Source organism: Kogia breviceps, chromosome 14, assembly GCF_026419965.1.
Source record: "Kogia breviceps isolate mKogBre1 chromosome 14, mKogBre1 haplotype 1, whole genome shotgun sequence".
NCBI classification, from domain to species: domain Eukaryota; kingdom Metazoa; phylum Chordata; class Mammalia; order Artiodactyla; family Physeteridae; genus Kogia; species Kogia breviceps.
Window position 1 is genome coordinate 22,564,704 of NC_081323.1, and position 26,485 is coordinate 22,591,188.

General features: G+C 53.7%; 1 protein-coding gene across 9 annotated transcripts in view; it reads right to left on the reverse strand.

Moving 5' to 3' along the window:
- Positions 1 to 26,485, reverse strand: part of DLGAP4 (DLG associated protein 4) — a 140,689-nt gene that overhangs the window by 71,644 nt on the left and 42,560 nt on the right. For 6 of the 9 annotated variants that reach the window (XM_059037983.2, XM_067012202.1, XM_059037984.2 and 3 more), the window contains exons 2-6: positions 20,832 to 21,903; positions 17,487 to 17,728; positions 14,393 to 14,507; positions 11,715 to 11,765; positions 8,432 to 8,672 (exon numbers count right to left, since the gene is read on the reverse strand). In XM_059037983.2, the coding sequence (XP_058893966.1) occupies positions 8,432 to 8,672; positions 11,715 to 11,765; positions 14,393 to 14,507; positions 17,487 to 17,728; positions 20,832 to 21,830 (1,648 nt within the window). In that variant the 5' untranslated portion in view covers positions 21,831 to 21,903. The remainder of the gene's footprint in view (positions 1 to 8,431; positions 8,673 to 11,714; positions 11,766 to 14,392; positions 14,508 to 17,486; positions 17,729 to 20,831; positions 21,904 to 26,485) is intronic. The other 3 variants (XM_059037985.2, XM_067012201.1, XM_067012204.1) reach the window with 1 other exon arrangement.

The window sequence follows — 26,485 nt, forward strand, 5'->3', positions numbered from 1 at the left end:
CTCCTCCTCCAATGCACTAGGCACCTTCCTGCCTCAGGGCCTTTGTACCCCTCTTCTCCCTGCCTGGAGTACCTCCCCAGCACTACTCCTTCCCTCACTTCCTTCACGTGCTTGCTCAAACATCTGTCTCAATGAGTTCTACCTGGTACCCTGTTTATGCTGCAATACCCCTCTCCTCCTGCTGCCGGCAAGCCCAGTGCTCTACACTGGGCTACACTACTTGCCCTACACTACTTGCCAATAAACCATATACTTATTTGAGTTATTAATGCTTATTTTTTTGTCTGCCTCTCCCCATATGCCCCCCCAAAAGTATGTAGTCTTTATGAAGGCAGAGGTTTCCCTTTTGTTCACTGATGTGTCCCTGGTGCCTAGAGCAGAGCCTGGCCCATTGAGGTGATCAGTAAGCATCTATTCAATGAAAGGGCTGCCTCACTGCAAGGCTCTTGCCCTTAACCATGGCCTCAGGGCCTCCGAGGTTCAACTTAAGCACCTTAATCTCTCCTCCTTTGGCCTGACCTCTCTACCCCTGAGGGAGTAAGGAATTTTTTTTTTTTTTAAATTATTTATTTATTTATTTCTGCTGTGCTGGGTCTTCGTTTCCATGCGAGGGCTTTCTCTAGTTGTGGCATGAGGGGGCCACTCTTCATCATCGCGGTGCGCGGGCCTCTCACTATTGTGGCCTCTCTTGTTACGGAGCACAAGCTCCAGATGCGCAGGCTCAGTAATTGTGGCTCACGGGCCTAGTTGCTCCGCGGCATGTGGGATCTTCCCAGACCAGGGCTCGAACCCTTGTCCCCTGCATTAGCAGGCAGATTCTCAACCACTGCGCCCCCAGGGAAGCCCAGGAATTATTCTTGTTCAAGAATCTCAAAGCTGGGGTTCCCAGCCTGCCCACCAGTCCTTAAGCCCAATCACTATTTCCCCCAGAAGGCTCAATGGGTCTGCCTAAAAATGGGACTTAGGAGAGTGACTCAGTTAACCAGGAACTTCCTGGTCCACGGCTGGGTGGGGCTGCGGGAGGAAGTCCACCTTCTGCCCAGTGCCCTCTGTGGAGAGGTGCCTTGTTTCAGGAGGTGGGAGTTCTGGCTCCTCATCACTCACTCTAGGAAGGCCTCCTGGACCTTCCCATTACTCTCTGACTCTATGGCCCCTGCCCAGGCCTCACTGTGCCTTGCCTGGACCACTGCACAGCTTCCAATCCATCCTGCCCATGTGGCCAGATAATTCTCCCTGAAACTCATGTGACCACACTGCACCTCTTTACCAGGACCTTGGATGGCCCCCCCAACACAGGATAATGGGGAACTCAAGCCAGGCAGACCAAGGTGGGAAACAGCTCCTTGACCTTCTAACTGGGTGACCCTGACTTGACACTCACCTCCTCTAGGCTACAGTTTCTTTGCAAAATATCTGTAAACGTGTATATGTGTGTGTGTGTGTGTGTGTGTGTGTGTGTGTGTGTGTGTGTGTGTGTGTGGTTAACTGGGCTAAATAAGGAATGTCAGATAAGTGCAACATTCCTGGACAAAGCAGCCATCACTAATCGATGGTGGCACATTTCTCTGCTTAACTCAATCTCAGTCCTAAACTCCAGGGATCAGAGGTGACATGTGAATTGAAGTCTATTTGCATCTCTGGACATGATGGCCTTTCAGGTTCCTCTCAGCCCTGATACTCTGGGGATTGGAGTGTCCAACCTGATAGGAGCCTGTAGTGTAATAACCGGAGATTGTGGGGGGTTAGGCCTGGGAGAGGGCTTAGGGGACAAGGCTGCCTGGAAGGTTGGCTGCTTACTGGAATTTTGTCAGCCTCCCTTCCTGTGTCTGTGGAGGAGAGAGTAAATCAGAGAAGAAACTGGAAGAGTTCTGGGGGAGGGGAGAGGGGACAAAGAAGGGAGGACAGAGCATTCTGTGACTCAGATAGGAGGTGTTTGGGAGTCCCCAGACCCAAGCCTCACAACATAGATGGAGAATTTGAGGCACAGGGAGGGGTCAGGACCCACCCAGAGTGACACAGCACAGCTGAAACTAGAACTCAGGGCCCCTGAGCAAGGAGCAAGGGTGCTCCCAGTCCAGGAACCTATCCCAAGCACTGCCAGAGAGTGACTCCAGGTGTGTCCACATGTGTGCATGTACACACGTGAACCCATGTGCAGCTGCGGGGAATGCAGTTGGTGTGGGGCAGGGGTAGGTGGCAGGTACCACCCAGCAGCCACCACTCCTAGGTGTTGTCACAGCCTCCCTTGTGATTCAGAGGGAGTGGGAGAGGCACAGAAAGGGAGGCTGGGGAGGGAGAAGGGCCAGAAATTGAGAAGAAAGAAAGGGAGAGAGGCTGCGGGGCAGAAACAGGGCTGAGGGAGACAGGCAGACAGAAGGCTAAGACGATGGAGGGGAGGGGAAGCTGGAAGAAAGGGATGGAGGAAGGGAGGGAGAAGAGGAGAAGGAGCGCTAATGGGGGATGGGCAGCGTCAGAGAATGGAGCAGTGGGACGGAGCGCGTTCTCTGTTCTTTCTTTTCTTTCTCAGAAGTGGAGAGAGAGGGGGCAGGATGGGGCAGACTGAGGGGGTAATGGCACCCCCGCGGGCCCTCCCAGGTAGGTCCTTTGGCTGGGGAGGGGCATGTATATGTAGCGAAGCTTCTGTTTCCCCCACCATCCCGGCTGGGGCCGACCCTGCCTGCCAGTCACCTGCCAGAGCTATTTCTGGCATGTGGAATCTGGGTCAGAGAAGGGGAGGGACAGAGGGGGTGCTGACAGCTGGGAAGCTGGCCAGCCCCCAGCGAGCGGGTCGGGGGGTGGGCAGCTCCATGCCCTGCCCAGGGCCACTCCGGAGGGGCCCGCCCCTCCCAGGTTCACACCATCTCAGTAAGTGGCCTCCACATCCACCTACCTGCTGGCATATGGCCTGAGAGCATATGTTGCCCATGTGAGGGTGACAAAGAGCTTTCGTGGCCCTCAGCGACTGGGGGCTCAGAACAGCCCTAGGTGGGGGACAGGCCCCGGACTGCTCACTTCTTGGAGACATATGCTGAGGACAGGGGGCAGCCTTCTGAGCAGGGGTGACCCCTGCAGGCAGACAGTGTCTGAGGGAGGGTGTACCTGTGGGTGGTGGGGTGTGTCTGTGAGGAGGGAGGTGGTTACGGGCCAGAATGCCATGGATGGTGGTGCAAGCTTTACACTGATGAAGGGTGCCACGTATAAGGGGGGTGCTGTTCACAACACAGACATAATCGAATTGTATATTTATTATGACACATCTGCGGCAGATGGCAGTAAAGGACATTATTCTAATAAAAATTGTGCATCATGATAATTTTCCAACAGATGACAGTTAAGTGTCTTTCCTAACTCAGCACTAAGGTACTGTAGGGACCAACTGCAGCTCTGGGCACAGGTCTGAAAAATCTGGTGGCTTTGGTTTTCCCTGCAAGGCAGGTGAGTTTACCTGCTGAGCATGAGGGGATCAGGGGTTGGAGGAGAGAGGAGCAAGTATGTGGTGGTCACTATGGAGACCTGGAGGGAGGGCTGAGTGGGGAAACACGGGGTAGGGGGGATTTTTTTGGTGGCTCCAATCTGTTAGGGGCATGATTTCCTTACAGGTGTGGAGGTGGCACGAGCCTTGAAGGAGTGCCACCTTGAAGGAGACACACACATATGTGAGAGCAATGTTCAACTGTATGTAGAGATTAGGTATATGTTTTGTGCATGTGAGAATATCAGTGTGTATATGTTTTTATATGTTTTCAGAGAGAGAGGTCTAAGGGTACAGAACCTTATATATGTCCATAAGTAGGTATATATGTGCATACATGTCTGGGTAGGTGTCAGATGTTGCTACCAGTACTTTCTTGAGTATCTTGGTTTGGGCTTAAGCCCCCAAACTGAGAATAATCGGAGCCCCACATCCCTACATGTAAAGCCAGAAATGCTGGATTCTTCATACAGGATGTGCTGAAGGGGCCGTGATTGAATTTTTGGCCTCAATTCTCAACCCTTCCCTGTGTTCATGCCCTTTGCAATGTAACTGCAGTTTCTCCCACAAAAGGTTGAGTGTATTTTCCCTGGACCTTGGCTTTGGGCTCATGTGACTTGCTTTCACCAATCAGATGTTCACAGGTGTGACACAGAGACTTGAAATGAGCTTGTACCGTGGGATTTGCCCTCTTATACTTCTGCCACCACCGTGAGAAGTACATGCCTTGGCTAGGGCACTGATTCCAGGAGTGTGCTTTGGTTCCAGGAGGAGAATATAGGACATGCAGAGCAGAACCAGCCAACCAAAAAACTCATGAATGAGAACAAATGCGCATTATTGCGTGCCTCTGAAATTAGATGTGCTTGTTTGTTACACGGCATTATTGTGATAATAGTTGATAGATAACAGAAATTGGTACCAAGAGTGGGGTGTGTAAGCAACCAAAACAGAAATATGTAGCATTGGCTCTGGGACCAAGTGGTGAGCAGTGAGCAAACTGTTAGAGGAGGCTTGAAAAAAGGTTACCCATACTCTGCAGAGACAAAATGCTTGGTAAAACTGTCAATCTACAGTAACTTGAAGAGAACCAATGGATTTGGGCAAGAGAGTTTCCAGGTAAAATGCTGAAAGCAAGAGCTGGCTCCTTTGGGCTGAATTTGATAAGGACTTAGAAGAAAGAGGAATTCTTCATAAAAGAAATAGGGAGTGTCACGGGGAGTGTTTAGAGGGAATACAGAGAGCCCAGAACTTGCTGAGTTGGACAAGAGATCAGTCAACTCCAGCTTCTCCAGCCAGTAAATCAGTTTCAAATTAATACACAGCCTGGGGACAAAGATCAGACCAAGATCATGGCCTTAAGGTACAGCATGTGGGCCAGATCAAATCGAGGATGTGGTTACAACATCTTTTATTAATACTCTAAAATAATAAGGTATCATTCAGTAGATGCTCTCAGCTGTTCAAAGGAGCTTCTAGAAAGCTTAAGAGCATGGCCCCACAGAAGCCTGATGCACCCAAAGTCATCATAATTGAGTTGAGAGAGACTGACATGACTCAAAAATAATTGTGGGTGTGCTTTTTGGTACATGGGGTTAAGTGGAATCAAATACATAGAAAACCCATAAAGTGTTTGAGGGAGGTGTGTGGCCAAAACTATGATCAGCTTAGGCTCAAGGGACTGAGACCACTCAAGATGTAAAAAGACATCTGGGTCCCTAACATTCTTCAGGCAAGAAGCAGACAAAGAAGGCTCTTGGCTGCCCAAAGGCCTATTCTCCAATGCTGTCTTTACACATGGCCAACAAGGCTAATGGAAAAGGAAGGGCTTTCAGAGAGCAGAGCCAAGAGCTACGGGAAACCATGGCTTAGGGAATCAACCTCAGAGCATAGAGCTTGGGCCTAGTCAAGAGACATTCCCTTTCCCAGAGTATTTGCCCAACATCTGCCCAGAAGGAGTTCAGAATAGCCATGGATCAGTAAGTCTCTGAACCCCTTCTCCCTCTTTCTGAACAGGAGTGTGGACTGCAGTCATTCTGTCCCTATTTTACCAATGTATGCTGGGTGTGTGTGTGTGGAGGGGGGTTGGGAGGTGGGAGGTAGGTATCTTTTTTTTTTTAATTTTAGATTTTAGGTTGCTTGATCAAGAGGAGCCACATCCATATCTGACACAGATCATGAGATGTTTTCTCCTTTTAAAAAAATTTATGGGGGGCTTCCCTGGTGGCGCAGTGGTTGAGAATCCGCCTGCCGATGCAGGGGTCACGGGTTTGTGCCCCGGTCCGGGAAGATCCCACATGCCGTGGAGCTGCTGGGCCCGTGAGCCATGGCCGCTGGGCCTGTGTGTCCGGAGCCTGTGCTCCGCAACGGGAGAGGCCACAACAGTGAGAGGCCCACGTACCACACACAAAAAATTATGTATGCATGTATTTATGTATTTATTTATTACTCAAGGAGAGTTGATTGACAATATTATATTAGTTTCAGGTGTACCATGAGATCCTGATGTTATGATTGGATGAGTCTTTTCAGGATCTTTGGGATAAGGGTATTTTCTGTGAGAGGGACACGAATAAATGTGGCCAAGAAAGTAGACCACAGTAAATTGAATTACTGACCCTGATTCTTCACCCCTTCCTCTGTCCACACGGTGGGAGGATAGTTCTCCATCCCTTGTTTTTGAGCTATGACTTCCTCTAACTAATAGGATTTGGGCAGATATTATGCAAGCAGGGACCTTGAAATGTGCCTGTGTAGTTAGGCTTGCTCTCTGTGCTTCCGCCATCAACATGAGAAGAACATGCCCTGCTAAAGCCACTGCTCCTAGGAGGACCCTTTGGTCCCAGGAGGAGGGTGAGAAACATGAGGAGCAGAGCCATTCCAGCTGACCCACAAACTTGGGAGCAAGAAATAAATGTTACTTGTTGTATTACCCTGATTTTGTAGTTGTCTGCTTTGCAGCACTATTGTAGCAACAGCTGACCCATACAGGGACCCAGACAGTTCTACCCATCACCCGTCTTCAGTCCATTCATGAGTGATTGGGGTCGGGGGAGATTGATGAGTGAAGGTTTATTTGAGGAGAATTGTTGACGTGCTATCTGATTCCCCAGGCCCACCTCCTGCTTAGAGAACTTTCCTTGGGCCTGATGTGGGGAATCTGATCCTTTACCCGAGACTCTTATAAGACTGTAACAGAGTGCCTGGGAGAGCCTGGCAGGGATGCCCTGGATTTGGAGGCCAAAGAAACTGGACCCCGACACCTGCTTTGGAGACTTCTAATGTGGAGAGGCTGGCAGGCTTAGCTGTGACAGCAGGTCTAGAAGGAAGGCTGCAGCAGACCAGCCTATCCTTTCAGAGTTCTGCAAGGCACAGGCCTCATTTTCACATGGGTTAAGTGGGAGCTGAGGGAGACAGTAGGGCTGGAGTTGTCATCAGAGGAGTCTGCCCAAGATGCCTTCCTGGCAGGGACAGGTCCCCTGGCAAAAAGAGGCTGAGTGTGGAGGGGGGGGACCACTGGTTGGAGAAGCTGAGGCAGAATAAGCAGCAGGGGCCTGGAGGGGGATTGCCCATGCTAGGAAAGAAGACACCACAAGGGCCCTGCAAGATAGGAGAAACTCTGAAAGCACCACCTAAGAGAAAGAGCTAGCAAGTGGCATCTGTCACACAGATACTCCTGACGCCAGACAACATCTGCACTAACGACCTTCCCCTCCCACTGGAGGAACCAGCAATGGCCCCTGATGAACAAGGAACAGAGAAGACACTGACCACCAAGCCCAGCTCCCCACTGTGGGCTTCTGAGCCCAGTCAGGCCCTAGCTGCAGGTGCATGAGGTCTGAAGTAGATGAGACTGATGTTTTGAAATGAGACCAGACTCTCAATACCTGAAAATGAGACTGTTCCTTAAGGTCTAAAAATGAGTGGAAAAGCTCGGGGATCTGCCCAGATATCAGCCACGACTTCAAAGGCAATAGTGAAACAAAGTGGTTTCTTGCTCTGCCCCCGGCCTTTGCAGTTCATTCAGTCAATAAGCTGGTTTCTTGTGTAGAGAATATCCATAAGATTCAGGCTCATTTCTTTATATCAAACACCAGTTGAGCGCTTGAAACATGCGTGTTTTCCTACAATAATCCAACCTCAATGCCTTTGATTGTCAGGAGGCTCAGAGTCAAGCCTGAGAACCAGTAATAACAGCTACACTTGTCAGCTCCTACCATGTGCAAGCGCCCGCCTAAACCTCTCCAGGCACAGCCTTATTTCATCTCCCCCGAGAGCTCTCTGGGGTCCGGCTTATGCCTCAGTTTATACATGGGGAAAAACTGAGGCTCAGGGAGGAAAACTCTCTAGTCAGAGTGAGATCAAAGTGCTCTCTACTAAGCCAGAAATTGTGCTATGATCTTCCTGGGTCTTGATGGTCATGGCTTGCTCTGGGACACAGGGTCCCCTTTTTCTCTGATCGTGCCTGGGTTATTGTCAGAGAATTTAGAACAAGTATCAGAAAGGATAGGTTGTCCCTGACTGTGAATATGAGAGAAACCTGCAAACCCACCCCTTTGAGAAGGCTCAATGCAGATCCCATCCTCTTCCCTGCAGGGGCCCACCCTCCGCCCACCCTCCCCACAGGTTTGCCTACCTGAACTAATCCAAACAGGTAAGTAGGGCTTCAGTAAGAGCCAGGGTCTAGAGAGTCAGGGGCAACCAAGTATCTCACAAGCTCCAGCCCTCACGACCCCCTCACCCCACCCCCAGTGCTGACATCTGCCTCTGTGACAGCACACCCCCCGCACCCCCCGCTGCTGCCATTTGAGCTCCAGTTCACCAGTTGGTGGGAAGTTCAGCCCCAAGGCCTCCTGCGTTTGCTAGCCACCCCTTCAATCCTGGCTCACCAACCATGGATTCCTCCCCACCTCCGGTCCACCAGGAACGGTCCCAGGGGTCCCCCATCTCGGTACTCACTCGGAAGCGTGCGACTATTGCTGAGGCTGCCAGTGCTGGGAGGGGGGGAAAGGGACTGCAGGGAAACACTGTCCTCCTCCTGCGAGCAGCCCGCCTGGATGGCGCGCAGGTAGCTGTGGCTGCGGGAGCGGAAGTAGCTGGGCAGCGGCAAGTCTAGAGCCTCCGCCGCGGTCGACTCTGCTTCACTGCAGGCCGACTCGCAGGCTGCCTCATACTGGTCGCTCAGATCTGCCTCCCGTACCTGTCAGGGCAAAAGCAGGCATCAGGGGCCAGCTGTGCCCACTGGGGAGGGATGGAGTGCTTGGTGGTCGGCTCAGCTGCAGAGCTGGAGTCTGTGGGGCCTCAACTTGGCCCACCCTCCTGCTCCCGTCTCACTCAGGACACAGGAATGGGCAGAGGGAGCCCTTAAGAAATAGACAGACTCTCTCACCTCTTTGAGCCTTGATTTTCCCATCTCTACAATGGAGGAGAAACTATTAAACATACTTTCTAGGATGTTAGCTAGGTTCTATCTTGTGTGTCCAGACTGATTAACTAATAGATTTTCAGGTCATATCTGAACTCAGCCAGAAAGAAGGCTATAATCAGTAATGTCTGCCCTGAATGTTGGAATGGGGAGGTGGCAGTAGATGTGCTAGATATTTACCATCTATGGTCCAATTCCTTCATTTTTATAAGCAAAGAAACTGAGGGCTACTGAGGGGAAGATACTTGCCAGTTGTACCCAGTGAGGAAGCAGCTGAATCAATACTCCAAATGTATATTTAAGGAAGATTAATCTAGCCCTGGTGTACAGAATGGATGTTGGATATAGGGTCTGGAATGGAGGCAGAGGCCAGAGATGAAGCTGATGCAATAGTCTGGTGAGAGAAAATAATACTGGAATGAGGGTAGTGGCAGTGAGGATTGATTAGTCACATCTGCCACGGGCAGTATGGAGAATGGAGGTACATATGCTATTTGCCATCTCACATCTAGTTCAACCTCATCTGGATGGTTTCTCTAAGTGTCCCTCTAGAGACAAGATCCTACAAATCTGCAGCTGGGGGTGTGAGCGTAGAGGGGGCTCACCATACATACACTCTCCAAGGGTTCTGGAGGGGTCTGTCTGACCCATGTCTCAGGCCATCTTGGTACCTGGGGATCACAGAGGAGTCAGCTGGCTAAAGTTGGACACTGGGTGGGGGTCCGGGAAGACACCTGGGCTACACGGGAGGGGGCAAAAGTTGACTGAACACCATGTGGAGAAAAAGATGAAGCTGGATATGGGGCCACTGTGCCCTGAACCTGGCTGTGTGACCTCAGGCAGGACAGCACTATCCTCTGGATCAGTGTTTCCCTATCTAAATGGAATAGAATGCCTGTGGACTCGTCTGGCACTGCATCAGGTAAAACGACTGGATGGCTCATCACCCAATTTTTTTTTTTTTTTTTTTCCTGGCTGCACCACGCGGCTTGTGGTATCTTAGTTCCCCGACCAGGGATTGAACCCGGGCCCTCGGCAGTGAGAGCGCGGAGTCCTGAACACTGGACTGCCAGGGAATTCCTGATCATTACCCAATTTGGAGTATATGTTTGGAAAGGTCTAAATTTGCTCTGTTCAATATGGTAGCAACTAACCATGTGTGGCTATTTAGGTTTAAATTAATTAAAATAAACAAAATTCAGTTCCTTAGTCACACTAGCCACATTTCACTTGCTTATGTTACCTTATTGGACAGCATGGATTATAGAACACTTCCAATCATCACAAAAAATTCTATCAGACAGCACTCATAAATTAAAATGTAGGCCATGTGACGTACCCAAAATTCACTTGGAGAGGGTATTAAAGAGATAGGTGTTTATCCTCCAAAGCTGCAACCTGAGGTATACTGAGAGGCCCTTGTGATTGCCAAGGGCAATGAGGTCTTGATTAGGGTTTGCACGGTAATGGCCCACCTCTGGAGCTAGACTGCCAGAGTTTCATTCCCGGCTCCATCATTTTCTCACAAAAGGAATATGGGCAAGTCACTTAACTGCTCTGTGCCTCAGTTTCCCCGTCTATAAAATGGGGGCTAATTAGAGACCAGATTTCACAGGATTGTGGTCAAGATGAAATGAGAGCATTCATAATCACAGGCTTCAAATAGAGTTGGAAAACTAAGCACCTGATAACCAGTACCTGTTATTACAGGCAACTTTGTGTGGGGCAAGTGCAAAGATTTGTCAATGTCGGTTAAGATGCTCCCAAGCTCCCAGGGAGAGGCCAGCTGGTTAGTGCTGTTGGTATGTATATCGTTGAGGATGTACTATGTGCAGGGAACTGCCCTGGGGGTTTTATATGTGAACACATCACACCCTTATCATGAGGCTATTGAAGGAAGGAAGAGGTCACCCAGACCACTGTGGGCTCCCCAAAGACCCTCTGCAACAATGTGCTCAAGAAGAATTATGATATGAAGGTGGGAGGCACACGAGGCATTCGTGGCTGGAATCAGGAGATGTGGAGCCAGTCACAGTTCTGCCCTGTAGGCTGTGTGGCCTTGGATCAGCCCCTTGCCACTCCTGGCCACAAGGACTTGGGCCCAGAGCACCCTCCCTGCCTCTCTATCTGTCCTCGGGGCTGGGGCCTGAGATGGAGGAGAGGACCACCTCCAGGGGCAGGTGCGTGTGGGATGGGGCACCCTTAGGACAGGCAGACAGTGCCAGGACTGGCGTCGTCTTCACCACCTTTGGTAAGCTTGAAAAGTCTCTGCACTCATTCCAGAACCCTAACATCCTTAAAGGTCTTGTTGGAACCCAAGAAAGGAGATAAGTCAGGGGATCTGGGGGGCTGGGATGTGAAGCCCAATGCCCCCAGCCCCTGATCTGTCCAAATGAAACAGTCTCCCCAGGCCTTTCCCAGGCTTTGGGGGATGAGAGGAAGGAGGGAGCTAGAAGCTCTCAGGGTACACCTTCCTTTATCTTGGGGTTATTATTTTAAAAAACATTTTAGAAATTCAAGTATAGTTGATTTACAATGTTATGCCAATATCCTGGGGTTATTCTTACCCCATCCATAGCCCATTCTTTTCCATTTTTGAGAAGAGGAAACTGAGGCACAGAGAAGTGAAGCAATAGGGACAAAGAGTGGAAGGTCCAGGCACCAACGTGATCCCTGACACCATCTCCACTGGAGGGGGCTTTCCTGGTGCTGGCTCTGCTTGCACCTGCCCGGCTCAGGGGCCAGGACCACTGAGGTGCCTGAGACCCAGCCCTGGCCTCTGGGATTGGGGGACAAGAGAATGGCAAACATACTGACCTGCTGCTCGTGGCCAAACAACTGGGGGATCAGGGAGGCCTGTCCAAAAATCTGCAGGAAAGAGATGGGGGAGGGTTATGGGGAGACCGAGGCTGGGGGCTAGGGTTGGGCATTCAGGCCCGGCTGCAAGAGAACTTGTGGCTGGCTGGTCTAACCTCCTCCCCAGACTGGTTGAGGCTCAGTTGCCGGGGGGTTTTGGCTTCCTCCAAGGGTGGGAGGCTCACTCCTTCTGGGGCTGAGTGTTGTTGAAGACTTGTAATCTGCTGTTTATAAGTCTTTCTCTTGGGTTGGCTTCTGGGACCATGGATGTCCTATCTGCTGCCTCTCACCTGGGCAGGCAGCCCCCAGGATGTACAGATTAGGGACAGAGCCCAGAGACTTCTCTTCCCTGGTCAGGGCTTACACAGTCCAGTGCCTGGTGGGAGCAGGGCTTCTTTTGGCAGGAGTGGAGGCCTCAGAGACACAGATAGAACTGGACATCTCTGACTCAGGTCACTCCAGCTTCACGGGATGAGGGTTTGGGGGTTCAGAGGACCCTGGGCTAGGGGAGAGCTGGGGCTGGGCAGGGGGTAGTGGGAGAGACCTGCTGGGGTCCCCAGCCTGGCTGATTCCGTGTACCTTTTTGTGTAGCCAAAGGACAAAATTGTTCCAGGTGCCAGGGCCAGGCAGAGGATAGAGATGGTGGGTGTGAGAGAGACAGACAGACCCAGAGAGAAACATGGAAATGAGACACACTGGAGAGAATCAGAGAAAAATGTGAATGAGGGGAGAGAAAAACAGAGGGAGACAGACACAGACCGACAGGGAGACTGAGGGATGAGAGAACAGGCAGGATGGGAGAGACAGGGAGAGACGCCGTCCATTCAGCAAACCTACGTGCCCTGTGCCACGTGCTGGGGACTCTGTGGGGACAAGACAGCAAGGTCCCCGTCTGTAGGGAACTCCCAGTCTTAAGAGTGAGACAGACATCAACTAACAAGTATAATTCCAGATAGTGAGAAGTGCTGTCAAGAAAATTAAGCAGAGTAAGGAAACAGGGGCCCGGGGACCCCCTGAGGCAAGTGATAGGGCAGGTCCCTCTGAGGTGACATTTGAGCCAAGACCTGGGACACGGAGAAGAACCAGCTGTGCAAAGATCTGAGAGAAGATGCTCCTGGGAGAGGCAGGAGCGAATGCAGGAGGCCTAGGGCAGGAATGAGGTGTGTGAGGAGCAAAAGGGGGCCAGAATGGCTGGAGCAGAGTCAGTGGCAGAGCACATCTCTGTGCTCTGTCGGGGAGCACATCTGAGAGGGAGGCCGGGCATCACAGCTCTGGCTTTCACTAGGGTGAGGCGGGAGCCATGGGAGGCTTCGGAGCAGGTGACGTGATTTGACTTCTGTCTTTTACAAGCTCCCTCTGGCCGCTGAGAATAGATTGGGGGTGGCAGGCACGGAGGCCAGGACAACGGTGCAGGTGAGACTTGGTGGGGCCTGGATGAGGATGGTAGGGGGGAGGGTCCCCTGGCCGGGGGTGGGGGGGCTCTCCCTCTCCCCACATCTGAGGTCAGTCTTCTTGGAGCGTGGGAACGACAGTGCTGAGGATGGGGGCTGGGGTGGGCTTGGCCGGGCCAGGAATATGGGGTGGTGGGGAGCTGGGATCTGGAAGTTTTAAGCAGTCCGTTAGCCCAGGCCGTGGGGCTGCACACAGTGGGACCTGGGGCCTGTTTCTGCCCAGAGAGGTGGCTGGGTCTGCACCTGGCTGCCTCTACTGCCTCACTGTGCTACTACTGGCAGATGTCTGCCCTCTCTGGGCCTCGTCTCCTCATCCACACCATGGGGGGAGCCCTCAAGCCTTGACTGGTCGTCCCTTTGCAAACTGTAAAGTACTGTGCACAACACGGTAGGGGCTGAGATCCAGGTCTGGGTCTGACAGCCCTAGATCTCTGCCCAGCTTTCCCTCTTCCTAGCTGCTGCGACCCCACCTATCTGGGCCTCAGTTTCCTCATCTATGAAATGGGGATATGGATGATAAGGCCCCCTCTGGGGGTGGCTGTGAGGGATCAAGGAGCTAGCTGATGGTTGAGGGAATTAATAGTATAGTACAGCGTGTTTACCGCTGTTAGTGGCAGAGCTGGCTGGGCCCTGGAAGTCCAACTATCCACTGATCAGGTGGGACATGAAGGTCCAGAGTGGAGAAGCAACTTGCCCGAAGTCACACAGCAAGATGACAACGCAAACCATCAAATGAGCCACCCTTTGCTGAGCACATTATGTTCGTTATCTCATTGATTCCTCACAACCCTTTGAAATATCACCCTCCGGTGGTAAATCAGGAAACTGAGGCTCAGGGAGGGGGTGTTTTGTCCTGGGTTCATATTGTCAGTGACGAGACTGGGACTCAAACCCAGGTCTCCAGCACCCTATCCTCAGGGCTGCTGGGTCTAAGGCAGTGTGGCACGGCCCCTTCCTCTGGGCCCACAGCTCAGGCCATCAGTGTGAGGCCCTGTGACTGCTCTCCAGCCACAGGACAGTCAGTGGGGAAGAGACGCACACAGGCAACTTCAGGAACAAAGACCGAACAGGAGCACAGGGCAGACATTCAGGGACCACTCAACAGAGGCTGGACCTGGACGTCTGTCCTTTTCCTGGGTGGGAGTTGGGGCTCTCCCAAGCCCACTGGTGGCTGCCTGCCACCCTTACCTGGCTGATGCAGCTGGAGTCGTTGAGGCTGTCGCTGACGGGGTTATAGTCCTCCTCCCAGCTCGGACACTTGGAGGGCAGCAGCATGTCCACTGAGTCCAGCCGGTCCAGACTCCTGGTGGGGATGGGGAGCAGATGGGGCTCAGCCCACCCTCTGTTCAGCATGGGAAACTGAGGCCCAGAGGGGGAAAAACGGGCCAGGGTTATCCAGTGGCAGAGGGTAAAACGGAAGTCACTGTCATCCCGGGTAGTATGGGGGCTGATGAGCAAGAGGAGAGCTGCTCCCAGCTTTTGGAGGCCTTGTGTCAGGAGGGTGCCGGTGTCCCTCACCTGTTATGTCCACTGTAACCATGAGGTGGCAGCACAAGCTTGCTCTTGACTTTTTCAAACCAGAGGTGGGCCACACCAGCTCAATTCTACAGCCCCCTCCTCTGCAGGTCCCGGGCAATTCCAGGGGCTGGACAGAGGAGATGGGTCAAGGCCTATATAGCCTTGACCTCTGGCCAGGGCTGCCCAAAGGTCATCGGTTTTGACACAATGTCCAGGTAGCCTCCACCAGGCCCCTGAAGACTCACCACTTCTCCCCATAACCCTGGCTCTTCAATCTTTCTCACATCTATCTGACCCTGGGCCTCCCCCCCTCCCCAACTCCCCCGCTCTGGAAATAAGGTCCAAGCCGCCAACAGCTCAGGGCCTTGACATAGACAAACTTGGATTGGAATCCAGCTTCCTCACTGGGTGACCCTGGAGGGGTCATCACCCCTTAAGTCTCAGTTTCCTCACCTATAAAGAGGGGGATGTCACTGTGCCTGCCTGCTGGGGCTGTAAGGAGGTTTCAGTGATGCAGATTCAAGGGCACTGGGGCAGGCATAGAGCCCAGAGCGCAGCAAGGGCTAACAGATGGCTCCCATTACTGTTACTACAGGAATACTCTTTTTATTGCACTTCACTTTACGGCATTCTGCAGATATTCTTTTTTTTTGTTTTTTTTTTCTTTTCTTTTTAACAAATTGAAGGTTTGTGGCAACCCGGAGCTGTCAGGTGATGGTTAGCATTTTTCAGCAATAAAGCATTTTAAAATTAAGGTATGTACTTTTTAAAAGACATAATGTCATTTCACACTTAGACTATAGTGTAAACATAACTTTTACATGCACTACAAAACAAAAAAGTTTCGTGTGACTCACTTTAATGCCATATCCACTTTATTGCGGTGGTCTGAGGTATACCTGTACTACTATTTTTTTTTTTTATTTTTTATTTATTTTATTTTATTTATTTATTTATTTTTTTATTTTTATTTTTTTTTGCGGTACGCGGGCCTCTCACTGTTGTGGCCTCTCCCGTTGCGGAGCACAGGCTCCGGACGCACAGGCTCAGCGGCCATGGCTCACGGGCTTAGTTGCTCCACGGCATGTGGGATCTTCCCGGACCGGGGCACGAACCCGTGTCTCCTGCATCGGCAGGCGGACTCTCAACCACTGCGCCACCAGGGAAGCCCCTGTACTACTATTATCAATTCCCTCTCATTCAAGGCCTGGGCCCTGGTCCTGCCCACCTCTCCCACCTCCATGCCCACAGGTCATTCAAGGAATTGCAGGATCTCAGGAGTAGAAGGGGTCTTAGAGATCATCTAGCTCAGCCCCCTTCACTTAAAGCTAGGGAAACTGAGGCTCAGAGAGGGTGAGACCTAGGAATGGCTGGTGGTGTCCTGAATTCCCACCTGGAGGCCATTCCCTGCCTCTGTCCCAGCCAATGAGACTCCCTGCCTCAGTCTACTGTCGCCTGCCCTGCTCTATCCCCTCTGCTGCAGTCCTCCCAGGCTACCTCCTCCAGTGGAGCTTTGGCTCTTGCCCCCAGGAGTAGAAGAGCTAGGACTAAGCTTGTTTCCTTTAACTCTTCCAAGTCCTTTGTTTCTGACTTGCTTTTGTTTCTCTTCCTCAGTGGGTTCCCAATCCCCTGTACCAACTTTCACCTGTTTTGCACTCATTCTTTTCTGTTCTAATCCCCACGGTGACTTCTGCACCGTGAAAGGCTCACTTCTCTCTCTAATATGTTAATTGTTGCTTCCTGTGTGCACGTGTTTCATTTTCCACACTTTCACTAACTCTTCCCAGTCTTAAAGCAACAGGATGGGGCTCCATTGGTGGAATGCCAGGCCGGGTGATGGGACAGGTGAAGGCTACCTATCTCCCTTTGACTTCAGGATCCTCCCTCATCCCCAGTCTCGGAGCTCAACGCAGGGGTCAATTACAGGGGCACTGGCAGAGGGGGCTCTGGCCTTCCCTGGGCAGTGCTGGCACAAGGGGTGGGCTCACTAAGGGCAGGGTTCTCTAACCTGAAGAAGAAGGTCTCCTGGGGCAGTTCCCCTGTATGAGTGGAAATCATCTGGGGATGTAGCTCCCGTGGGTAGGCTTTACCTGGGCCAATCACTCCCGAGAGACTCCCCTTATGATTTACCAAAGGATAAGGCTCACCTGTGGTCAGGACTTAACTGTGGGGGGCTTATGGGGTGGGTTCACCAAACGGCGGGGCTCTCTGGAGTCAACTCATCAAAGTGCTGGGGCCAACCTAAGGACGAAGATCTCAGGAAGGGGACTAACCAGGAAGGAGGGTTCACCTAGTGGGCCTGGATCATTGGGGGCGGGGCTTCACCTGGGTCTGAGGCTGGAGGGCAGGATTCATCTGTGGGGCTGGGATCTCCGGGCGGGCGGCTGAAGAGGAGGAAGGCGAGGTTCCCAGGGGTGGGGCATACCTGTGAGGGGCTCACCTAGAGGGCAAAGCTTGCCTGTGAGCCAGGGCGGTAAGAGTGTAAAGAGGCTTTCCCAGAGGAGCGCTCACAAGTGGGCGGGGCCCCAGTGGAGCAGGGTAAGCCTGCGGGCGTGGCTCACTTTAAGGGAGCGGTCCCCTTAGGGAGCAGAACTCACAGGTGGCCAGGGCTCCTGGTGCGGGGTTCCCAGGGGGCAAGACTCACTGGTGAGCAGAGGCTTCCTGGGGCGGGACTTGGACTTCGGAGAGGCTCTCCCACGGTGGGGCTTCTGGGGGCTGGGCAGGCCTGCGGGCGCGACTCTAGGGGGCGGGACTGTGCGCTCACCTGCGGGGATTGCTCTGCTCTCCCAGCGACTGCTGCGTGGCCCTCAGGTAGCTCTGGCGCCGCGCCGCCGTCTTGGGGGAGGGCTTGGGGCTGCCGCCGGACTCGTCACTGTCCTCGTCGCCCATGGCCTTGATGTAGCTGCCGCTGCGCATTCGCCGGCACGGGATGGGGCCCTCGCCCGTGGAGTCCGCCTCGCGCGGGGACAGCAGAGAGGTGGTCCATTCGCCGCCGCCTCCGGGCACCTGGGGATGGGCGGACAGCCCTCAGCAAGGGTGGCTCTGGGGGGGTGGGCAGCGCACACCCCCAGCGCGCCGCCGGCCACTCAGTCTCGGGCTCCTCACCTGGGGAGTGAGCTGCACGCTAGAACCCCCATCTCCAGGACCTTGAAGATCCCTCGCTGCCCACCTCGGGGAATTCGGCCTTCGGTGCTGGGTACTGCCACTAAAGGCACCCATCAGCAGGGCAGGGCCGGGGCTGGGAAGGACACCTGGGTTCCAGAGCCAGTTCTGCCGCAGCTTCACTGTGTGGCCTTCTCCAGCCTCAGATCTCCGTGGATCCCAGGCTGAGTGTGCCCCAGCAAAACCGCCCAGACAGAATGATCATGATGGCTTCCACTGCAGCTACCCTTCTGAGCAACCCCTGTGTTCCCGTTACTTCCCCTGCTATCTCAGTGGATGGCTTATAATCCCACACTGCCCAGATAAGAACAGCAGGCTTGAGAGAGGTCCCTGGACCCTAGGATGGTGGGGGAGGATGAGTCAGGGGACCCTAGCACATCAGTACCGAGGTGAGGTCTTTGGGGCCAAACAACATTCCTCATCCTACAGGTGAGTAAACCGAGGTACAGAGAGCACAAGGGCTTTGTGAGGTCTGGCAGCCATGTGGTGGGCTGGAAAAAGGGCTCAGTGTTCCCATCTGAACTCCAGGGACCCCATCTGTGGAAGGGGGCTGTGATAAGGGTAAGTAAGGTCACAGCTGTGAGGGCAGCCCTGGTCCTGAGTGGTTACAGTGGCAGAAACCAACTGAGGGGACCTCCCCTGCCCTTCTGAGGCCAGGCTCTGCCAGCTGCTCCGGGGCAGCACACACTGTCTACACCCTTGTTCACTTGATACCCACCGATATGTCCACACAGTGGATGTTCACCTCGTTACGGAGTATGCTCATCTCAGCTCACACGTACCTCAGCCTGAGCACAGGGTGAACACGCCGTGCCATGTACATGCACCTCAGAGAGCAAGCATACCCCTTCCCCGCACACCCCTCTCCCCAAGGATGCACCCCTCTCCCCAAGGATGCACCCCAGCCACTTCATCGTGTGCCCGCCCCTCAGTGAGTGCACGATGTGAACACAGAGCGTACACACCTCCTCACGTGCACACCAGCCACCACTGCACCGCGGACACATCTCAACTTGCCCCTCCTCACCGTGTCCCCGCCTCAACACAGACAGAGCACACACCTTCACTGGGTCTATACGTCACCACGGACACCCAGGCGCACATGTTTCTCAGTGTACAGAGCACACCCATTCTTCGCCATGCCCACAAGTGCACACCACACTCCCCAAATCACCATGCCTGCACAGAGCCACGTTCTTCTCAGTTCCCACATTGCCAGTGGCTGATTCTTTTTTTTTTTGCGGTACGCGGGCCTCTCACTGCTGTGGCCTCTCCCGTCGCGGAGCACAGGCTCCGGACGCGCAGGCTCAGCGGCCATGGCTCACGGGCCCAGCCGCTCCGCGGCATGTGGGATCTTCCCGGACCGGGACACGAACCCGTGTCCCCTGCATCGGCAGGTGGACTCGCAACCACTGCACCACCAGGGAAGCCCAGTGGCTGATTCTTGGCTGAGGGAGGGTCCCTGCCTGGGATTCCCATCCCAGGTCCCCCACCCTGCAGCTTTCCCATTAACACCCTCCTCCACAACTGACTGCCCAGCCAGTCACCAGGACCTGCACATTCTACCCCAAACCATTTGCTAGTCCATCCTTCCTACCTCCACCTGTCCCTTGGGAAGGTGGCTTTGTATATCCCTGCTCAACACCTGTTGCTTCCCCAGCCCTTACCCACCTACTTCCTGTTGAGCAAGTAGGCAGCACCACTCCAGGGCCTGCAGGGCCACCGTTTCCCGGTGTTTCTGAAGCATTTTCATGTGATCAGACCAAACCATATCATTTGAGAGGGAGCTAGGTCACACACCACCCCCTCTGATGTTTCTAAGCTAAGGAAGTAGTTTGAGAGCCACAAAAGCCTTAAATATACACAATACTGCCTAGATTTCCTTTCCCTCCTATTGAAAAAAATAGCCTCCTCCCCCCATAGTCTCACTGTCTTTGGAATTTTATACGGAATGATAAGAACTCAGGTCAGACTTTGATGTTCATCCGGTTCAAAATGCATCTAATGTGTTCCCAAAGGCTGGCCAGGCCTGTGCTGACACGCCCTCCAGGATGAGGTACTCACTACCTGCTGAAGCAGCCCCTTCCATCCGCAGGTGAACCGAAATCTACTTCCTGTAACTTTCACCCACAGCTTGGGCTCTGGTCCCGGGAGCCACCCAGTTCTCAGCCACTCACCCTGCCCTTGAGAGACCCAACACAAGTGTAGCAGCAGAGATGTCTCTGAGCCTTCTGCCACTTTCCAGGAGTGCAGCCTTGGTGCATAATAAGTGCCTCAATAAACATTAGTGTTTGAATGAAAAAAGCTAGTCCCCCAAACTGATTCAGGGCCTCGGGGGCTCCTGCAGTTCCCTGCTCATCTCCATCACATTCCACTCATGCTGACAGGAATGTCTGTTCATGTGTCTTTCTCTCCCAGCATCCTGATAATCGGGACTATGTCTTATTTATCTCTCACTCTATTCATTCAAGGGTCCATCTGTTCATCTACCCCTCTCTCCTCGCATGTTTCTTGAGCACTTCCTGTATGACAGACCCTGTCTTGGGCCCTGGGGACACAGAGCCGCACCAGATATGGTCCCTGTCCTCAAGGAGCCCCCAGTCTGGGGGCAGTACCAGGCAGGAGGCTGGCAAGCAGAATGCCACGCAATTGGTCCTAGGAGGGGATAGAAGGCACAGCTTCCATATTTTTCTTCTAAAGGGAAGGGACATGTTTTGGTCCCTACTCAGGGCCGGTCTCAAAAGGCTCCTAATCAATGTCTGCTGATAGCATGACCAGTGGAAGGAATCCTCTTACTAGCAAGATACCACCAGCCACCCATTTCCTCGGCGAGTCAACAGAGGCCTGAGTGAAACAACTTTCCCAGTCAATCTGCGACAGAGCTGGGCCTCAGACTGGTGCCTTCTCCACGATCCCTCACCCTACCCTGACCCTGGCAGGGACCCACCTGCAGGTAATGGTAGGCAAGACCTTGGTGGCAGGATTTGGACTTTAGCAGGCTCTTATCCAAGGTGGCTGAGGTCTTCTGGCAGACCTCATGGGCGTGGCTGAGGGTCAGGGTGGACCAGGAGCCCCGCTTGACATAGTTGGTGTCAGCGCCCACCCCAATGCTGGGGCAGGTGGCCGGGGGTGCCGGCGGAGGTGGCGGGGCTGTCAGCTCGGCGGTGTTGTTCTTGGCGGCTCTGAGCACGTGCCCACTGATGGTGTTGTAGGCGTGCGTGAAGTAGCGTGGCTGGCTGCGTTCTGTCTGGCGGCCTAGCGTCATCAGTCCAGAGGCTGGGCCACCGCTGCGGAAGGTGCCACCCTCACCATCCAAGTTGTCGTCGGAGCTCCACCAGCCCGAGATGTTGGAACGGCTGCGCCGCTTGGGCTCCCCAGCCTTGGCCCGCTCCTTGCTCTTGGACCTCCGGCCCTTGCCGTCCTCCAGGCCACCTTTCTTGCCGCCATTGCCGCCGACCTTGCCTGCCGTGCCCTCCAGGGAGGGCGCCTTAGTGAAGAAGAGCCGCTGGACTGAGTGGACCAGGTGGCGGATGCGGCCAGGACTCTCGCCCCGGGCCTTGGCCTCCCCGCGGGGGAACTGGAGAGTGCTGAAGCCATCGCGGTGGATAGGCAGCTGCTTCTCAAACTGGTCCAGGAGGTTGGCGGGCAGCCGGTTGATCTTGGTGGCCTGGGCGTGGCTGGGGAAGGGGCTCTCCTCTGGCACCTCGAAATGGGAGTTGTAGTGGATGCGGGGGAAGGTGCTGCTCGGTGGTGGCAGCTGGTTGTTGAGCGGGAAGAGCCCGTCCCCCGGCAGAGCATTCTGCCCGGGGAAGCGAGCCTCGCGGGCAAAGGCCTCCGTGGGCGATAGCAGGTAGGGGTTGCGATCAGGCCCTGCGAACAGGGGCTCGTGTGGTGGGTCCAGGCTGTCGGACAGGTGGCGGGGGCGGCTGTCACCGAGGCCTTTCATGATCCCGGCCCTCGGGGCAGGGGCCGTCGCCCTAGCGGGTTGCCCGGGTCTCCTCTCCCGGGCAGCAGCTAATCTGGGGAGAGAAGACAGACAGGCGTCAGCTGGATTTGGAGGGGATAGGATGCTGGGAAGGTCAGCCAGACCCCCGCAGATCTCAAGGTTGGAAGGATTTCTGAAGACTCCTGGCCTGCCCTTAATGTTGTGGGTCGGGAATCACGAGTACAAATGGAGACCCACATACCATACGGATAAATAAAAGCGACATCTCAGACTAGCAAGACTGTAAACAAAATATGTTCTACTCTCCTACCTTGACGAACATATTTTCACAATAACCTGGAAAGCCAGGTTCGAACTCAGACTTCCTGGTCTCCTCCGAATTCCATGGCAGCGTGTGGTCAGAGGGAAGCTGCCTGCCCTCCATTTTCCTCCTGTCTCTGACTCTGTTCCTCACCACGAGGAGCCCCACCCATGTGTGCACCCCCAGCTCACTCCACATGCCCCCCAAACAGCCACGCCTCAGCCCTAGGGCTGGTCCCACTGGCAGTGTAGGCCACCATGGGAGGATCTGTGCTGGCCCTGGAAGCAGGCCTGGGGTCTTTGGGGCAGGGAATTCCAGGCTGGGGTCTGCCCAGGGTGCAGAGTCTGGTCGAAAGGGGGATGTAGGCTCTGGGTGGGCATGTTACCTTGGCCCCTGAACGTTCTTTGCCTCGTGGGGAGCAACAAGGTTGAGAGAAGGCCAGAGAGGCCTTCTAAGGAGTGGGGCCTGGGGCCGGGGCCCCTCTTACCCAGGTCTGAGGACAGTACTGTCCAACTCTATTTTAGCAGAAGAATCCTTACATCAAATGTAAACCCTCTGTAAAAACCCACTCTGTCCTCAACAGAAGTCTACTGAGTGTGACCCCTGGGCTAGAGGCTGGGGGCTGCAGCCATCAGACAGGCCAACAAGCCCATCAGCCCATCCTTTCCTACTGGGATGGATCAATGACACCTGGCCTGGGACAGGGTTCCCAGCAAGTCAATAGCAGGAGCGTATCCTCAGGATGGCGTGTAGGTGGAGCCACTGTGCCTCAGTTTCTCTATTGTAAAATGGGCCTTCCAGCCAGAACCGTCCTGGAAATGCCAGTCTCACACTTAGGCAAGTCCCTTTCCTTTCTGGGCCTCAGTCTTCCCATCTGTACCATGGGGCAGAGGGGGAGGTCAGCAAGCTCTCTTAGCCCTGGACCCCACGAGTCATGCTTGGAGGAGTCCCAAGGCTTGGTCTGGCCTGTGTGCCTGGTGTGCTGAGGATCTGCAAGGAGTTGGTTTGGCTGGAACAGAGCAAGTGAGGACAAGGGCACTGGGGACAGAGGATATCTCAGAGGGGCTGGGCCAGAGTGGATGGGCTCTGGCTGAAGCCAGGTACGGGAGGCAGAATGATGGCTTCCAAGATGCCCAGTCCTAAACCTCAGAACCTGTGATTATGATACTTTACATGTTAAACGGGACATTGCAGATACGGTTAAGGATCTTGAGATGGGGAGATTTCCTGGGTTATCTGGGGGGGCACAACCTAATCACATGGGTCCTCGTCAGAGGGAGGCATGAGGGTCAGAGTCAAAGAGGGAGATGTGATGACGGAAGCAGGGGTCAGAGTGATGTGGGGTCATAAGCCAAGGGATGCAGGCAGCCTTTAGAAGCTGGAAGAGGCAAGGAGTCAGATTCTCCCCTAGAGCTTCCAGAAGGAATGCAGCCCTGCGACCCATTTTAGACTTCTGATCTCTAGAACTGTAAGATAATAAACCTGTGTGTTTTAAGCCACTAAGTTTGTGGTAATTTGTTACAGCAGCAATAGAAAACTCATACACCAAGCATAAGTTTAGGTGACCGAGACACCCTCCCACCCCGCAGGGCAGCTCTTAAGGCAAAGCCCAGACCCCACCAAACACTGCATGAAAAACACTGGCTTAGGTGAAACCCCCATCTTATAGATGGGGAAACTGAGGCCCTCTGAGGGGAAGAACTTACCCAAGATCACACAGTGTGTTCAGTAGCTGCGGCAGGGCTGAGACCCACAGCTCTTCCTAGCCCTCTGCACAGCTGCCACAACTGTCGCCTGGAGCTTGCTGGCCCTAAGACCCTCAGGGATCTGAGAATTACTTCCTTGGACCTAGCCATTTTCATGACCAAATATGCCCCAAGGCTTCCTAAGCCCTGAGACTTCTGCAGAGTCCACTGGCTGGAATTCTCCCCCTTCTCTGCCAGAGCCTCTCCCTGCCCCTGGGAGCCTGACGGACCCCACTCCTGAAGTGCAGAGCATTTTAGCAATGGTCCTTGTAGCTGAACAGCCACATTGGAAGCATCTCTGCTTCCACCAGGCGACTTGTCAGAGCATTTATCCCCAGCCTGGAGAGGGAGTCTGCCGACTCACGTTTTTACCTTCATTACAACAGCCACACGTGGTGGGGGACCATTATCTCCATTTTACAGATGGGGAAACTGAGGCTGACAGAAGCAGTTCTAGCCAAGGTGAAACAGGTAACTCAGACTTCAGCCACCCCGTCAGTGTCCCAGACTGTCAAGTATCCTCCTCCACTCCAGCCCGCAGCAGCTCCCTCTGGGCAAATCTCTTCTTGAAGACAATTTCAGGCAAATGCAAAACCACCCTCATATCCCTCCTGCTCCTGGCCTTTTCTTGGCCTCCTTGCATCCCCTCAGGGCTGCAGTGTCCCTGGACTCAGAGGCCAGCCTCCTTGGCTCTCCAGCTGGAGAACTGTGTGTGCAGCAATATGTCCTTGATGCCCACTCAAGTAAGGCCAATGATACTGAAAACTCAGAAGAGTTTGCAAACACAGCCCTCTGTCTCGCTGGCTTGGCAGGGGCCTGACTCCCTAGAAATATCACAGATGGAGAAGGCTGGTCACCAGGAGCAGAAGATAGCTGCAGAGCCCTGCCCCAGAAGTGCACACAACACTTCTCCTCCCAGTCCGGGGCACCTTCTCCAGCCCTCCCAGGGACAAGCTGGCTTCAATTTCATATGCCAGGCACTCCTGACCCCAGGAATCCAGAGTTGCCCCAGGAGGACCATGGGAACCTGGGCCCTGAGACTCAGACTATGCATCTGCCAACTGGGGCCAAAGGAGGAAGTGAGGGAGGGGGTAGGAAAGTGCTTGGTGAACTGTGAAGTGCTGGCACATCCTCATTCCCTGGGGGACAAACCCTGCCCTCAGTCCTGGTGGTCTTGATGATGAGGTTCCTTGCCTGGCTTGTGGGGGGAGGAGTTAGACAGGTCCCTGCCTTGGAGGTGCCTCTGGGATTAAAGGAGGGCGAGTGGGGGCTGCCAGCCTCAGGGAGACCTCTAGATACCAGTTAGAAACTTTAATGACCACAAGTGACCTCCCAACTGCTTTTCTTCCTGGGACTGGATCCTCATTGCTAAAATAGTCTCTGACTTCTGGGGCCCTGCGTGTCTATCCTTCTACCCCACCTTAAATGCCAGTGTATCCCAGGGCTCTGGGAAGGCCCATATATCCCCCTATCAGTAAAATGCTTCAGTGTCACCCAGTAGGGGCTCAAGCCAGACACCTTGGCACCTCCATGAATTCTTCTCTCTCGTGACCTTCCTTGTCTTTCCCCTCGTAACAGCTCCCACTGTGCCTGGAAAATGATTCAGGCTCAGTTCCTGTGGTCCAGGTGGAGCCAGTCCTATGCCAGAGCCCCAGGGGTAGACATATGACCCAGGCCTGGCCAATCAGAGCCCTGCATCCCTGAGTACTGACTGGCTCAGAGATGGGAACAGGATCCTTGTTAGCCAATGAGAGTCGGCCCTGGGATTATGGCTGAACTCTTGGGAAAGAAGTGCCCTCCTTCCTGTTAGGGCTGCTATCTTTGTCTGAGTGTCAGCCTTGAGTCTTTTGTCAAGATCTTGCCTCACGTCTCCGACATGAGACTTAAGAGACTTTTTGCTTAAGTCTGAGTTCGGTTTCTGTGTCTTTCAACAAGAGCCTGATACAGACCTCATGTCCAATTGGTCACTACAGCAGTGGCTGTGGGTACCCCACCCATATCTCCTGTGGCCTCATCACTGCAGTGCCCGACAGGCTGACTTCCAACTGTCACCATCTGCATCCCTGCCAGAGGGAGGGGGTGCGTTCTATAGCAGCTGGAGTGTGCTCTGCTCACACAGGGCTGGCAGGAACTACCAGAGAATTACCCACCCTACCCACCTGCCCCATGCCATCAGGCTGCAGCTCTCAGCCACTGACTGTTGGGGAGTTTGTGTATAAATACCCCAGGTCTTCCCCCCTTGGGTGGGACAACTGAGGAATGGGCTCTAGTCCTCAGTGGGATGGAGCTCCAGTTATGCACAGAGATCACTTGCCTGATAATGTTCCCTTCATTGGCAGCCTCCCTTCTCTGCCTTATCTCCCCCCCCACACACACACTGTGCTGCCTGTTCCCAAATAAAGTACTTGCACTTGAATCTTTACCTTGGTCATGCTTCTGAGGAACCCCAACTATGACAGCCACAGCGATTCTGCCTCAATTAATATTTTCTGATGCCATCCCCTCTCTGTATCCTCTGTCTAATGTCATTCCCACAGCTCACTTGGAAAATCACACCAACCTTCTCCCTGGTCTCTCTGCATCCACTCTAAGAGCCTTACAATCCATCT